The sequence below is a fragment of the Abrus precatorius genome, unplaced genomic scaffold (genome assembly GCF_003935025.1).
Source record: "Abrus precatorius isolate BTA unplaced genomic scaffold, Abrus_2018 Scaffold7, whole genome shotgun sequence".
In the NCBI taxonomy this organism is placed as follows: Eukaryota; Viridiplantae; Streptophyta; class Magnoliopsida; order Fabales; family Fabaceae; genus Abrus; species Abrus precatorius.
This window is the reverse complement of record NW_020874417.1, coordinates 22,147,731-22,165,643: the sequence shown is the minus strand read 5'-3', so window position 1 is coordinate 22,165,643 and position 17,913 is coordinate 22,147,731. Positions and strand designations below refer to the sequence as shown.

The following is a 17,913-nucleotide window of genomic DNA, read 5'->3' as shown; positions in this document are numbered from 1 at the left end:
ACACAACATTTCAACAAAGTACATATCTATTAAGTCATTCAGTCATACACAATTTAACCATTTCAACACACGTAATACCCACCAACGTCTAACACGCATGTCTAATATGATAAATTCATCAAAAACACACATATTTCCACATCTAATCTCAGCCACATTACAACACATAGCAAATAAATGGATTTCCAAACAAAATGAGATAGGGTAGAGTCCCCCCTTACCTCGAATTGAAGACCCAATATGATCTAATGGTAGAAAACGTTCCCCACACAAACTTCACCCCTAAAATACATGGGAAACTCTATGAGAAGTCAAAGAGAACCCAAAAAATAGAGAAGAGGGACGAAAACCAAAACCCTAACTATTAAAACTCACCTCCAAGCATTTTCAACACAAATCCAACCTTCAATCTAGCTCACGAATGACTTTGGAGGCAATTTAATCGATGAAATATGGTTTTGGGTCGACAAAATTGAAGAGATTTTTGAAGAGAGGAATGGGAAATGAATTTCCCAAACCCTAACCCCTTCAAATACCCCTCAGATCGACACTCTCGCTACAGTGAGATTGCACCCAGAAATGCACCCCAAACTGTCGCTCTCTCGCTACAGCGAGAAGGTGACAGTTTCATGCCTTCCTCCCAAGGCCCTCTCGCTACAACGAGAACACCCTACAGCAGACACTTAGCCAAATTTATCAATAAATCAACCACAGTCCAACATTTTCAATACACACACACACACACACACACACATATATATATATATATACTCTTATAATCGCATAGTTATCCATACGCGTACATACACATCATCATTCAATATTCATCATGTACTCAAGTGCAAATTTCAACAGCCATTCACGTTCACATACATACACATATATATATATATATATATATATACATAACAATAATCAATATTACAAAAATTTGGGGCATTACAGAGACCATGTCATTTCATATATTCTTACATCAATCACAATCATGAGTTCTAATCATATTAATTGATGCATTACAATACATGCATTATTATCACACCCGTCGATGTATTATGATATATGTATTATAATCATATCATTCAATCTATTATAACATATGTATTATATTCACAAGATTAGTGTATTATAATACAAATACCATAATTACACATTCATTACCCTTGGGATCCCTTGAGGTCTTCATAGTATAGATAGTTATTGGTTAGCCACAGCAATACAGATATAACGTAAATCTAACCTAGCCCCTTTCAGCAAAAGTATGGTCAGGAGTATAGGTTAGGAAATAAGTGTAAGGCCTGTGATGCTTCCATTCTCAGCAGTTTGTGTGCAATTTAAAGAAAGCATTCACCATCCTACATTTCTGTAAGTTTTCCAAAAATTGACTCTGTCTTCCGCACTCCCAATGTATCTCTGTCACTATCTATACACATTTTCATCACTTTTTCATGACACGTCATTTTCTTAACAATGCTCTTTACATGGTTTCCTTTCACATTCAATCATTTTCATACTTTCTTAAGTGTTCAAACAACACTTTATACAAATCGATATTCTAAAATATTCACACCAATAGTCATTCCAATTTTCTCTTACATATAATCAATTTCACATCCACAACAATACAAAATCATAATAATTTTGCCAGAGGTCGAACAGCTCTGGATTTAGCTCCAATCGTATAGTTAAAACACATTAAAATTAAATCATATACTACATTTACATTACCTAATATCACACTCTCTCGGTCTTTAATAAAAATCATCTATCCTAAAGTTTAGTCTTTTCCCCAATACACATTGTTCAAGACAATAATTCACAATATCAATCGTACATACATAATAACCAATAGGAAGATTGCAGAAATTTCTTAAAACATGTGTTATTCATAACTTTTACTATGAAATTTTGTTTGGTTAGTTCCAGAAACAAATCATAGGTTTTCATACCCAAAGAATCCATTTTAAACATTGGAGTTTTAGGAAAACATTAGAGCTCTACTATCTAAAATAGGAAAATTTTGAGTTTTTAAACTAAAAACATGTAAATAGGAATAAGGGTTTAGGATCAACTCCCCTTACGTGGAAATAGGTCTTTCACAATAGAGAGATGGAAGTTAATGTCTCTAAGACCAATTTCTTCTTCAAATCCAAAGGAAAGCTAGAAGGTTGTGATGGAAAATGTTGTCCAAAAGACCAAGATCTCCCTAAGCATTATCAAATAGAATAACTTTTGAGAGAGAAGAAAATGAAGGAATAGAAATAAGATTGGAAAATCAATCTCCAAGAAACTTACTTGGACTCAAGAGGAAGAGATATCCAAGGTTGGATTTGAAAGAGATTTGGAGTTCAAACGTGTTTTCTCCAAGAAGGGGAAGTGAGAGAACAGAGAAAGAGATGAGAATAGTTTCTTACTTTGTGATGAATGCAGATTTTACTAGGTTTTCATGTAGTTTTCTAGGTTGTTTTTGATAGAAAATTTAATTTGGAAAGTGAAAAATGCACAAAAATATATAAATGTTCAATAAAGTAAATTGTTGTCTTCAGTAATTCAAATTATGTGAATTTGATAGAATTCTGATGTAATTTTGTTAGTTTTGCAGGAGATTCTAAGCTAAGAGTCTTAAGGATAAGGATTGAAGAACAGAAAGTATAAGAAAGTAGCAATTTTGGAGACAAAGAACAAAGAATAATGAAGCTAAATGCTGGGCATTATCACTATTTCTGAGGAAAGTGATCATTCCAGAGCTTAAGTTCAGAAGCTAGCATGTGCATTATCACTATTTCTGAGGAAAGTGATCATTCCAGAGCTTAAGTTCAGAAGCTAACCTGTGCATTAACACTTTTTTCAACAATAGTAACCACATCCATGAAGACAGATTCGGCGTTGTCACTATTTCTAATAATAGTAATTGTTCTAGAGCTGGGGTGAGAGGAACAACTTGCATGTGATCACTATTTTGCAGTAAAATGAACATGCGCAAGTCTGAAAAGAAGCAACAAGCTACTTGTGATCACTATTTTTTAGAAAAGTGATCACATGCATGAGTAAAGAGCAAAACAAGTTGCACATTGCTACTTTTATCAATAAAAGTGATTGTTCCAGAGAGTATTCCAACAAAACAAGTTGTGCGTGGCTTTTATTATGAACAAAAGTGAACACACGCATGACTAAAGGGCAAAACAAGCTCTGCGTTGATACTATTGTCAACAAAAGTGATTGTTCCAATTATGAAGATTACCAGAAAGGCTTCTGCGTGGTTACTTTATTTTATTAAAGTAACCATGCCAGAAAGGCGAGAAATTCTATAAATAAAAGACTAGCTCAGAAACTGGGGATCTTTTCTCTTTTTTTTTCATTTCTACAGCTTAGGAGAGTTAGAGAGGGAGATTAGAGGTGACTTCCAAGGTCTGGACCTTGAGGAATCAGGCTGGGAATTGGATTTATGAAGAAATTTTGCAACTCCTCTTCTTCTACTCTTTCTCTCTCTTTTTCTTTTAGGAATATGTTCTGATTTCTTTTTTTTTTTTGGATTGATGGATCCAATTTTGATATGGTAAATTGATTGTGGATCTGGATTTCAAGATCTTGATTGTATTGAATGTTTAATTCTTTCCTTAATACAATTCTTGAATTAGCTATTCAATTGAATTGAACCTAGAGGATTTTCATCAATGGAAGTTGTGTCAATTTTTCAAATCTGAACTAATGTCAAAGTTATGGATATCTTAGGGATAAGAATTCGTGACCTTGTGATCTCTTAATTTCTAATACCTAATGCAATGTTTGACTGAATTACACCTAAGGAATTAGGGTAGTTTAGGTAGATATTAGGATCAATGAGGCAAGGGATTGTCCTTTTGATTAAATAAGTGAAATTGATCATCAATCAATTAAGGAACTTAAAGTTTAGATCTACTTTCGTTTTGCAATTGATAAAGAGGTGAAATCAATCCTAACTTCATTCACATATAATTTCATTACTAAAATTCATAGCTCTGTTTTGTTGTGATTAATAGAATTAATCTTTGAGGAAAATACTTGGGACTCAAATGAATTCCAAATTTTATTACTTGCTACAACTACTAAGTACACTTACTAGTTAGTGTTATCTCAGCTTTGTGACACTTTGAGATACACGTTTTTAGAAGGTTAGAATTGCTTAAATACCCTTTTCTCTCGCGAATTCTCACTTGAGCAAGAACAATAGACAAAAATTGCTACTTTTCTACTGATATTTTTGCTTTAGCCAGGGTATTTTTGCTAGAGCGAAAACATGCTCAAGAGCTACCCTTTTTTGTCACAAATTTTCGCTCGAGCAAAAGATTTCTTGCTTAAGCAAGAGTACAAGTGAGAAAATTTAGGGTGTTACACAATAGGGTAAACACCAATCATGAAAGGAAACGTAAAATTATTATTTATAAAAAAATATCCCATATAGTCATTCAAATAATTCACCATAGCCCTAGATGAATTTATCCAGACATAATATAAAAGGAAATTAAAACAATATTAAACATATCCATAGAAGTTGAAAAGTAAATACAAAACTAGAAGATCTTCCAATGGAGAAGAGATAAGAAGAGTTCTTGATTCCAAGACGCACTCCCGAAGCTCTAATTGTCGTTAGTGACTGGCCAACACCAAGATTGAGGATGCGAAAGAGATGTGTAAAGGCGTGGAAAGGATAAGATGGAAATAAGATAAAAAAAAAAAAAAGGTGATCAGTCACTGCCTTCGAGGTCTCTTTTAATAGGTTTGAAATCCTAAAATATCTTCATAGTTAGGCTTCTTGTAAGTGAGTAGAGCTGTGCAAGTCCATAAGCACAATTGTGCATGTAGATCGAAGCATCCTCATACTAGCTGGTAAGGTCTGAGCGTGCTCGCTGCTATGAAGTTTTACTTTTCAACCAATTTTAGCCCAAAAAACGCACCCAAAACCCAACTGTGACCTTATGCTAAACTATATAATTAATATATAAATTAGTTTAAAAATAAATTAAAATAATAGTCACGCATAAATATATAAGCTGTAAAAGTATGTCAAAATACATACTTATCATATAGAACATTAAATAAATAAAAAATATTTGAAAATGTGTTAGTCCTACCATGATTGGTTGTAACAGTGGCTTCAATAGGTAACTAAACTAAAATGGATTTAATAGTATAAAAGATGCTAGAATTATAAAAAAGATTGACTGACATAAGATACTTAGTGTTAAGAACTAATATATGCTTAGGAAAAACATTGTTCATTTTGAATTAACAGGCTTGAGATGATAGGTTAAATCATTAATCACTTTTGAAGTAGCAAGTATGAATGGTGTGCCTTAGTTTGCCATAAAAAGTGTACATTTTTCATTGGAATTACTAGAGGTGGAGGAGTTCGAGGGATCCTTATGAAGATAATTTTTCTTGAGCTTGTCACCAAGCATTATTGATAAAGGAATCAGTGGAAGTGGCCAATACCTTTGAGCATTATGAACATTGTCAATGAACCGTCTTTCTGGTTTCTTTGTTTGGAGAATTAGACAAAAGGCTTTAATGTCATATAAAGATATTGAAGGAGTTACATGTTTTGCTTATGTAAAATGACTTAGACAATTTTAACTCATAATCTTCTTACATATATATTCTTTAATTTGTTATTATCTCACCAACATCCAATATAAAACTTTTATTATCTAACAATTAGTTTTGATATTCTTATGACTTAACCTTTCACTACGACGGAAACAAACTTTTGGAACGGTAATTTAGATAGCAGTTAGTACGAACTGCTTTATAATAATATATTTAAAGAGCGTTAGTGTTGAACTGCTCTCTAATATACACTTCTGAGAATGGTTAGTAGAGAACTGCTCTCTAATATATACTTCTGAGTGCGGTTCACTATGAATTGCTCTCTAATCTATACTTTTGAGAATGGTTCTCTATTAATTGCTCTCTAAATAAACACACTTTAAAGAGCAGTTCATAGAAAACCGCTTTCTAATGTATGCTTGTGAGAGCGATTGATAAAGAACCACTCTCACATATCTATTTTGGCATAATGTTTATTATTATTATTATTATTGGAATTCTTTATATTTAGGCCTCCATCAAGGATTTTGTTTTTCTTTTTATTACTTAGGCTTATGCTCTTTTAAAAAAAAAATGCCATAGGTCCATTTTTTATTTTTACATGACTCTATTTTCTTTTTTTTGGCCCTTTTTGTTTTTGGATTAAGCTTTATTACTAATATAAATTTTGACTAGATCAGAGTCAAGAATGTAAGAAAAGTATACACTTTAAGTTTATGAGACTTATTGGTCGAAAATATTTTAGACAATATATACAGATAACCCTTTTAGTTAGGTGCTTTTGGATTTGTTGTTATGTCACCAATGAAATTTTTATTGTCTAACACATAAAAAACGTACGTAGAGTTTGAAATCTCCTGTTCGTGTTAGAGAAAGAAATATAGTGATGGTTAGGAATCGTTTCGTTGTGCTGTGAGTCTTGTGCATGCTGTGATTATGGTGTGTATGTTGAAAGGAATTTTTGAGCATATGTACCCATGAATGGTGCGTGAAAATGATCAATAAATTTTTATACACTTGTGATAGCTTTGTAATAGGCCTAATTAGTTGTGATTTGTACTTAATTGTATGTTTTGGCTGAGTTTTATATTATTGGCCTTTATTGGGCTTAATTGTTAAACTTTGTTAATTTTCAGATTTTTGAGCCTTTTGACCTTTGCTTATTGTGTAGGTAATATCTCGGGCTATAGTTATCGGATTTGAGTGATTCCAATTGTATTTGAAAGCTAAGAGATGGGCCTACAACACTCATAGAGATTTAAAGGCTGAATTATAGCATCCAGAAACAGAATTGGACCAAAACTGGGCTGGAAGATGCAATTCGCGGATTCTGGACCTTAGTGCAGTGTTTGGGTCATATGTTGGCCCACAGATGTCCGATTCGACTCATACCAGTGGCATTTGAAAGCTAACATCCGTGGCTTGAAGGAAATATCAATTACAAATCATAACAGATGCATTTCCTGGGGAAATTTGAAGGAGGAAGTTATGCTTTTGTTTCTGGATTTTTGAAAAGTCAGATTTGAATAAAAAATGGGGAGTTTTTCTTTTTGAAGACGTTTTTTTTTTTGGACTCTTTTTTTTTAGAGATTTTTCTTTTTCGTGAGCTTCCATCCATGGAGGAGTAGTTTCGTTTATCTAGTTCAAGGATCAACGGAATGCAACATTCATGAGAATCGATTTGTAGATTTTATATTTGAATTCGGGTTTCCTAGTTTCTTGTTTCTCTCCATTCTGATTAATATCATGAACTGAAGGTTTTCGTTCGATTTATTTTTTAGAGACAATTCAATTCATTGTTTTGTTTCGGTTGAAGTGCATGAATTGATTTTCAAAAATTAAGGTTAATTAAGTGGTTCAGAAAGTTAACACGTTCAATTAGGTTTTTTGAGGTTTCTAAGTTTAATTGAATTTGTGTTAATCAAATGCATAAAGGTTTTCATGTGATCCCTTGATTTAATTTGAGGTCTCAGTTGAATCTAGTCTTTAACCATCGAATTTGAACAATATGTATTTTAGGATTCCGTGATTGAATGTTTGCTTATTCTTTCTTGATTCTTGAATTAGGTGCTTTTCCAATTGATTTAATCCTTTCAACTTTGACTCTGTTTTGTTGATTATATTGATTCTATATCACCCCGTCCTACATATTCTCTAAATAGATTAATTCGTCTCTGTGATTCTTTGAGAAACGATCTTGATTGCTTGCCTCGTGCTATAGTAATTAAGTTTATTTTTTACACGTGTACGACCTCGTGCCAGAAAAATCTTCCGTTTTTTTCTCCTATGAGTCAAAATGAATCTAAGAGTTATGATATGGTGATGAGTGATGGTTTCTAAGAAACAGTGTTGTTGGGCCCGTCCCATTTTATTATCCCCCAAAGCATCGCCTCTTGATTGTTTCCACAATATGGCTTATGACTACTTAATTTTCCAAATTAGTGTAAATTGATTTCCATTTTGTTGCATGCCACACCGTTATTTCATTCTTGTTTTGTTTTTAATTGGTAGTCTTTCCATTATTTTAAGGGAGAAAAGACGTGTAGCTTGACCTTTGTGCATGCTTTCACATCCACGTTCATTTATTCTATCAGCAATAACCGTAAGCTCTTCCCTGAATGATTACTAAAAACAAAGAAGCTTAAACGAAGATGGAAGAGTCTACACAAAGTGCATCTGATCTTTATATTCTACTTTATTATATTTTTGTGCATTTTTTATTTTTTAAGTTCTTATCAAATGTTAGATGTTCATAGATTTATTTAATATTTAAATGCTAATAAATATAATATTCAAATAAATAAAATAACAATAGATAAAAAATAAAATAATTATAAAAAAATGCGATCAAAATCAAGAATTACATGATTGATAATAAGATGGAAAATTATAAAAAAACTCGATATTAAAATGTTCAATGGAATCATTGTGAAAAAGGGCTATCCTTTCGCCGCCTGCTATCAAATACCGAGGTCTGACTGATCTTGGAAAGCATTCATTTTTGTACAGATTATTAATATTTTGTGAAAGATATATAATTTCTTAAAAAATTAATTTACTCAATTATTTACTCGTGTTACACGGGTTCAACCGTTCAAACTTCTTTTTTACGAATTAAGTGTGTTATTTATTTATTAGTTAAAATGTCATTTTCAATTAAATGTACTTTCTTTGTTTTAACACTTTAGCATTTTTCTTTTATTTATTTTCATTATTATTTTGTAAAATCAATAAAAATATTTTCTTGTATAAATTTACTATTAGTGACTAATATTTATTTATAATGTAAGAAATAATAAATAAGTGAAATGATTAATAAAGAGTATAATAAATTTTATAAATTAAAATATTAATTATTTTCTTAATTTTTACATAAAATTTTAAAAATACAAAAATAAACGAAGAGTAATGAATATATTAAGACGGTCCCTAAACCAATTAAATTCAATGAAAAGTGTAAAATTAAACTAAAATAACCACGATGTACAAAAATTATTATTTTTAACTATAATTAATGTTGAATATAATTTTAAAAACTAATCAATCATAATTTAAATTAATTTTATTTATATCATTCAACACGTGAATTAATTAATAGAAATTATTTTAATTTAATATATATAGTTTTGAATTATAATATTATTATTTTAAATAAATTTAAATATTTATTTTAGTTGATTAAATAATATCATATTTTATAATTTAAAAATAATATTTTTGAAAAATATATTAAAATATAATGGAGTAAAATAAAATAAAATAATCTAGTTATAATATTATGATCATATATTTTTTAGGGAGATAATTGTTTATGAAAGGAAAAAGTTATATATATATATATATATAAAAGAAAATTGAACAACGTTAACACCAGCATAGATCTAATAGAAAAAAGAAGGGAAGAAAATTGAATGACAGTAATCCGAACACAACCAGCTGAGAAGGAGAAGAGAGAAAAATATATAGAAACAAGATTTTATTAAAACTGTAAAGAAAAGCTTATAAAGGATAGTATCACTTTGAGCTTCTCTCTCCAACACTCTCTAAACTTCAGTAAAAGTTTAGACTCTGGACAAGAAGGTATCTTTATACCATCTATAATCATCTAAAGTTCTACACTTAAGATTGGATAATAACTCAGCAGATCTATCTCTCCATAAGGATGGATCTCCTAAGAAATGTTGGGATATAGTATACAAAAGAATATACATGGCATCAGGGGATTGCTCATTGTTGTCAACAATGACTTTTCCCTTAGAATCAACTTTAACTGCATAGATAATTCTTTCTCTGTCAGTTTCAGTGAGATAATTATCCCACCATCTTTTGAGTTGGCCCAAAAATCCTGCAACAAGAATATGGACAATAATATCTTCAGCATAATCATGATTAGTTAGGTAGACGATGGTTACATTAGACATATGTTGCAAAGTAGTAATAATATTATAGTCTGACTTACCATCTATGTTCTATTCATAGATATTATTGGCATTGAAACTCTAGAAACTATACTCGTTATTTTCTTCTAAAAGAAGGTCAGGAGCAGTAGCCCTATTATAATAAAGCTTAAAGGAGGAATTCTAGTTTTTACTTTTATTAATTACTGGATTAACTTCTAAAATCGAATCTATATCAGAAAATTGTTCTAAATCAGCTTTGAAGATGGTATTGACAGTTTTAGAAAGAGACCTAGTCTTAGGTCTGGCACTAGACTCTTCAGAAATTTGAGGTTTATCAGGAACGACTGCAAGCTTGCTATTAATTTTACTTAATAGCTCACTTTGATTATCTTCTAAGGCTTTTGATCTTTCTTCTGCCTCAGCTCTAAGATTTTTTATTTGGCTTTGGCACTAATCTTGAAAGGATTGAAAAGGAATTTTTCTAATAGAGTCGAAGAAGATGTTTCTTCTTCTTCTTTTGGACTAGTAGAGATCTTATCTTTGCTGATCTTGTCTCCTATAACTTAAAGATACTTATTGGTATAGTTGGCCTGTTCCATAAGGCCTTGGATATCACTGCGAGTGTTAGATTCATCAGGATTTTTAATTTTGAATGACGTTGCCATTACTGGGTTACCATTATTGTCTTTCAATTTGGGCAATTGATACTGGGTTGTAGGAGGCAGTTCACTCTGAACTATTTGTCCATCTTTAATCTACTAGGAAATAACATTAGCAGAAGAGGTACTAATAACATCTTTCTGCCAAGGATAATCTGAATTGTTTTGAATGGTATAAGCATGAAACCAATCAAAGAAAGGAATATTTTATTTAACTTTTTCTAGAAATTTATAAAATTTCTCTTGGATGTCGGATCTATTACTATCCTTATAATTCTGGAAAAACCACTCTCTCTAAGGTTTCCAATCCTCAGAATAGAAATCTTTCCTAAAGGTTTTCTTCTCAACAGCAAATTTATAAGATAATATCATAAGACTCATTAAGAGAAGAATAAGTTGGAGATATTGGATACTCTGATTTTTTTCTTCCTTATCGGAGGTTTGATAAACAGTTCTAGGAATACTAGAAGAAGTATATAAACCTTGTAGGTTTATTTTAGAAGGTGCATGAGATACAGATATGGGTATTTCAGATATGAAGGTTTGGGATCTAGAAGAGAAAGATCTCCTTGCAGAGGCAAAATCTGATTATTTGCTGGCTATCTTCTCTACTATAGACTCTGGATAAGAAGATATCTTTATACCATCTATAATCATCTAAAGTTTTACACTTAAGATTAGATAATAACTCAGTAGATCTATCTTATATATATATATATATATATATATATATATATATATAAAGGAAATTTTCTAATTGGATATGAGAGGAAGATGTTTTCTCTTCTTTATGTTTACTAGGGATAACATGGATTTTATCTTTGCTAATCTTTTCTCCTAAGACTTAAAGGTATTTGTTTGTATAATTGTCATGTTCTATGAGGCCTTGAATATCTTTTAAAGAGAATGGTTGCTCAGGAAGTTTGGTTTTTAATGGAATAGTTATAACTAGATTTTCATTATCATCTAAGGCTTTAGGTAATTGATATTGAGTTGTAGGCGGTCGCTCTGAACTATTTTTTCGTCTTTGATCTGCTAGGAGATGACATTAGTAGTAGCAAGATCCTTTATAATGTTTATCTGTCATGAATAATTTAAATTGTTCTTAATGGTGTAAGCATGAAACCAATCAAAGATTGAAATATTCTGTTTTACTTTTTCGAGAAATTTGTAAAATTTCTCTTGGATATTTTTCATATTGCTACCCTTGTAGTTCTAGAAAAACTACTCTCTTTGAGGTTTCCAAACCTCAGAATATAAATCTTTCCTAAGAGTTTCTTTATCTATGACAAACTTATGAGATATGGACATATGTTGCAGAGTATTCATAATATTATACTCTATCTGACTATCTATGTTCTATTCATAGATATTGTTGGCACTAAAACTTTTAAAACTAGCTCATTATGTTCTTCAATAAGAAGATTGTGAGCAGTAGCTTTATTATAATAAAGCTTTGAAGGAGATCTCCAGTTTTTACCCGTTGTAATAACTAGATTTACTTCAAAATTGGAGACAAAACCTTCATATGCTTGATCTGAATCTTGGTTATTAATAACATTAACAACTTTGGAAGACCTAATTCTTGGTTTACTAGACTTTTGAGGTTTGAGGGATGTTAGGGACAATTTTAAGTAAGTTATTAATCTTACTTAATCGCTTACTAGTTTCTCCTAAATCTTCTGAAAGTTTGGGTCTACATTGTTGCCTGAGTTCTAGAATTTTTGTTTGAGTAAATATTAGTTCTTGTCCAACACTAGTCTCTACTGTACCTATTAGAGAATCTTAAAACCTATTGTGCCTATTATCTTTAAGACACATTAAGATAGCGACATCTATAACCATATCTATTAAAGGTTTGACAACAACTTTAACACATCCTATGTGGGCCTAATTATATCTTCTCATATATTCATTAAATGAATGTCTTGATAAGAGATGAAATTCTTTCCCCAAATGTGTTGATCTAGATGGATGTTGTTTTTAACAGTCTTGATAATGTAATCATAACTGTTTTTCTTGACTTGATCTTTAGGAAAATGTAATGTATCTTGAGAAATTTCTGGGATGGTCCAGTCATCCATATTTTGGTTGATCTCTTCAATCTATAAGATTATCTAATGACTATTTCTCTAGATCTGGAAAATGTATAAAATGTATAATAATTTTAATTTGGTAAATTTAAATTTAAAATGAAATATCTATACTAGAAGCATAACAATTTTTCATTTCTTATGAATAAAACTATAGTAGTAAGTTCCGTTAAGAATATGACAATAAGGCTAATTCAACGATACTTTATTCAGAAGAAATAGGAGAACATAAGAAGGTAGTAGCTATGGTAAAAATGTTTCTATGTTTGTTAAAAAAAAAAGTCCACGAATAAACTAGATCTAAAGAAAAATTATAGATAATCCTACAAGCTTATTTTTATGGAACCTCTTTCAAAATTGAAATATTCAGACAATCTGCGAATACTTCTATGGGAAGATCTTTCTCTACTAGATCCCAAACTATTCTATTCGAAATACCAAGATCTGTATCTCATGTCCCTTCCCATATAAACTTACAGGGTTTATATACTTATTCTAGCATTCCTAGACCACCAATCAGTTTTTTCTACACGGGTTCATCTACTCTCGTAAAAATCTATAAACTATTTTGACCATTTTTAAATCTGATTTAAAATTTTAAAATTTAAAATTTAATTTTATGTTAGTTTATTATCTATTATCTTAACCTCCTACAAAATTTAATTATTAATTTTATTTTTCTATTTTGAAATTTTAAAAGAAAACTTGGATAAAAATGATTATTTACATTGATAAAAAATGACATAACATCTTATTTCATTATTTTGTTATTTAATAGTAATGAAGGACAAAATTTAACAGGTTTTTCAAATACTCCGACTAAAATAAAATAAAAGATTTTTTGTTTATAGCTCACCTTTTATAGATCATTTTATCTATCATACTTTTTACACTACATTTTTAATATATATATATATATATATATATATATATATATATATAAAAAGACATAATAAATTATATATACTAAAATTTGTTAAAAATTATACGACTTTAATAATTTTAATAAAAACTATTTATTAACTTTTTTATTATGTATGATTATATATATATATATATATATTAATAAATAAATATAATAATCTACGTAATAAGAAAAATGCTTTTTAATACTCCATGGTACGTATACAGTCAAAGAAATATAAAAAGTGAAATGATAGAAAAAATAAGGAAAAATAATTATAAATAATAAGCAATATTAAATACATGTTAATATTATTCAAATATTTATAAATTAAAATAGGAAGGTAAAGGTGCCGTCTCAATTATTTTTATTTTTATATTTTGATGCTTGTGGTAGTTGAAATAGTAAGACTCTCGTGTAAGTTTGGTTTGATCGTTTAGCGGGATTTTTTGCCTTTTTAGGGTTAATTTTAAAATAAAATATCAAAATAGGGCTTCATGTAAACATATTCTCGGTCTGGGGTGGGCGAGTGACGTGGCAAGAGAGTCGTCCATAACAGGGACGACACATATGATGACGTGGCGAACTGTGAGTGTTGTCCCACCAGTAGTCGACACTCATGACAGTGTCGTTCCATTATTAGACGACACTCATGAGATGTTGACACGTGTCGCTTAATGAAGTTGTGTCGTCTATTTTTGGACGGTTTTAGTAGCGTCTATAACAAAGAAGACTCCAATGCCGGCCCACGATACCCGATTTTAATGTGACCAATGGATAAAAATTTTGATATATTCTTTTATCCAACTTCAAATGTGTATAAATATGAAACTTTCACATTTTAACCGTGAAGCTGAAGAACGAATAGGCTGCTGGAGAAGAAATTGTAACTAGATAGGCTAGAGAAGAAATTGCAAGAAGAGCAATAATAAGGTTAAATTTTTTTAAGCATTATAAATATATAATTTTGTTTATTGGCTATTAAGAATTTATATTTCGAATAATAATATTTATTTTATATTTGGATAATATTTTAAGTGTTAATGTTGTAATATAAATTTTTTAAGTATTAAAAAAAATTTAAATATTTGTAATTACAAATAAATTTTTAAATATAATTTTATTATATTATAAATTTGGCTTATTTGTAATGCAAGATGAATGAAATTGTTGTTATATTATATTCAAATAGTAGAATATATGAAGGAAATGAGGATATAATTTTTGAAGGAGAGAAAAAAATTATTAAGATAGAACGTGGCATCATTGAGCGACACGTGTCAACATCTCATGAGTGTCGTCTAATAATGGGACGACACTGTCATAAGTGTCGGCTACTGGTGGGACGACACTCTCACAGTTCGCCACGTCATCATATGTGCTGTCCCTGGTCTGGACGATTCTCTTGCCACGTCACTCCCCAACTGCAGACCGGGAATATGTTTACATGAAGCCCTGATTTAGTAAATTTTTTTAAATTTAACCCTAAAAGGACAAAAAAAGCCTCGTTTAGCCCCATTTTATAATAAAAAAAATGCAGTCTCGCTGACAAGTAGCAAGGGACATTGCAGTGACCATGCACTGTTACAACCAAATAAGTGATGCAAGATTCCATTTAGGGATAGAGAAATGCTGTAATTCCTCTTTAGGAAAGCGTTTGGAAAGTCTAGAAGATAAATGATATAAAAAATGATTTTGTGATAACATTAAACTTACAGAAGTAAAATAAATATTTTAAAAAGTTATCATTAATTCTAAACCGCAATTTTAAAAATTAAGCTTAATATTATTAGTTCATAGTCACTGCTAACAATAATAATAATAATAATAATTGCACGTTAATTCTAGCATAACGTTTAAATATTAATAGTTATATTTGATTTAAATATATTTTTATCTTTCGATATATATAAAATATTTTAGTATCTATAAAAGTTATTTTTTATTTTAATTATATTTTTAAAATATAATTTAATTATTATATTTTAAAATTAATATATTCCAAATCATTCTATTTATGGTAAGATTATTAGGTCATATATGAAGTAACACAATTGAAACGAGTCTCTTCTATTTTGACTCTTGGGGTTGTCTTCCTGCAACTTGTTCACAAATGGCTGAAGATATGAAAAAGCTTCACATAGTAATGCTTCCATGGTTGGCCTTTGGTCACATGATTCCAAACCTTGAGTTGGCCAAGCTCATAGCTCAAAAGGGTCATCGTGTAAGCTTCGTATCCACCCCAAGAAACATAAAGCGCCTCCCCAAACTATCACCAAACTTGGCTATATTCATCAAATACGTGAAGCTTCCATTGCCCAAAGTCGAGAACCTTCCAGAAAACGCAGAGGCCACTACCGACATCCCCTACGACCTCGTTCCATTCCTTAAAAAAGCCTACGATGCCCTCCAAGAACCTTTAACTCGTTTTCTCGAATCTTCCAATGCCGATTCGATCTTCTACGACTTTGTTCCCTTCTGGGTAGGTTCTGTGGCTTCCAAACTCGGTATTAGGAGCGTGTTTTACAGCATTTATACTGCTCCGGCTCTAGGCTTCATGGGGCCTGCTGAGCTTCTCACCGGCAATGACCCGATCCGAAAAACCCCCGAAGACTTCACAGTTCATCCTCCATGGGTCCCTTTTCCAACCACCGTTGCATTTCGTTTATTTGAAATCATGCGGATCTTCGACATTGTCTCCGTCAATAGCTCCGGTGTTTCAGACATGAAAAGGCTCAGTTTATGTATCCAAAACTGTGATGTCGTCGTAGTTAGAGGGTGCACCAAGTTCGAACCGGAATGGTTTCAAGTGCTGGAGAACATTTACCAGAAACTGGTTCTCCCCGTTGGTCAATTACCCAGCACGGGGTTTGACGACGACGACGACGAGAATGACACGTGGCGGTGGATGAAGGATTGGTTGGACAAACAAGCGCGTGGCAGTGTGGTGTACGTGGCGTTTGGAAGTGAAGCGAAACCGAGTCAAGAAGAAGTCACGGAGATAGCTCTAGGGTTGGAGAAATCGAAGCTTCCATTTTTCTGGGCTCTGAGGCTTCAACGTGGGCCCTGGGACCCACATGTGCTACGGTTACCAGAAGGGTTTGAGGAGCGAACCCAAGGGCGTGGAGTGGTGTGCACCACCTGGGCCCCACAACTGAAGATATTGGACCACGTGGCAGTCGGTGGGTTCTTGAGTCACGCTGGGTGGACCTCTGTGGTGGAGGCTGTTCAGACAGAGAAGCCATTGGTACTGTTAACGTTTCTTGCAGACCAAGGGTTGAACGCAAGGGTGTTAGAGGAGAAGAAGATGGGTTACACGGTGCCCAGGAACGAGCGAGATGGATCCTTCACGAGTGACTCGGTCGCTGACTCGGTGAGGATGGTTATGGTTGAAGAAGAAGGAAGGATCTATAGGGAAAATATTAAAGAGATGAAGGATTTATTTGTCAGTAAGGAAAGACAAGAAAGGTACATTGATGAGTTGTTGCACTACCTTGGGACCCTGCCGGAACGTTAATCTCGTTGTTGGGTTGGTTCTGAGCTTCTACTAGATAATATTTGTTTTGTTGAAGTGATATAATAAAACCTCTGTATTAATTAGATAAGGGTCTTAGGGATAAATTTCAAAAGAGCGATTATGAAAAAGCCAAACTTTTGCGACCCTTTTCTCTTATCTCGTGAGATTGCTATTAGTTGTGGTTTGGTTTATGTTTCTGGCTTATCTCGTGTGATTAGCTTGTGGCTGTTCCGTGAGAGTTTTCCTCTACCACGGTAATCGTACTGCGCGTGTTTGAATATTTCTTCCTCTTTATGTTTTCCTTTTCTGGCATTACAGGGTTTTCTCCTCCCTGGCTCGTTAGCATTTAGTGCTTCATTGCTTGCGAGATGTGTAACATTGCTGTAACAGTCATTCAGTACAATTTCATTTTGTCGATCAATATGACGAGTTGTATAGTTTGATTTAACTCTTACAGGAAGAGAAGTGGAAAAACGATGGATTTCATTATTAATCTAAAGTTAACTGTTTATAAAATAATATATTTAAATTAAAAATAAATAAATTCTCAGCTTCTTTATTTATCTGTATCCTCTTTCTCTAAAGTTGATAGTTCAATTTGATTTTACTCAAAAAATTATTTTAACTGAACATAAAAATAATATGTAATTTGATTAAGTTTAAATATAATTTTAAAATTGAACCAAATTTAATTATAAAATATTGATTAATTTGTGTTGATTTTTTTATTTATTAAATTATTTATTTTTAAATAATA

At 31.5% G+C, this 17,913-nt stretch overlaps 1 protein-coding gene across 1 annotated transcript; it reads left to right on the top strand.

The window, feature by feature from the left end:
- The first annotated feature begins 15,752 nt into the window (after positions 1–15,752).
- Positions 15,753–17,245, top strand: LOC113873416 (UDP-glycosyltransferase 91A1-like). The gene has a single exon (XM_027511522.1). The coding sequence runs from the start codon at positions 15,753–15,755 to the stop codon at positions 17,154–17,156; it is 1,404 nt and encodes a 467-aa protein (XP_027367323.1). The 3' UTR covers positions 17,157–17,245.
- The last annotated feature ends 668 nt before the right edge of the window (positions 17,246–17,913 follow it).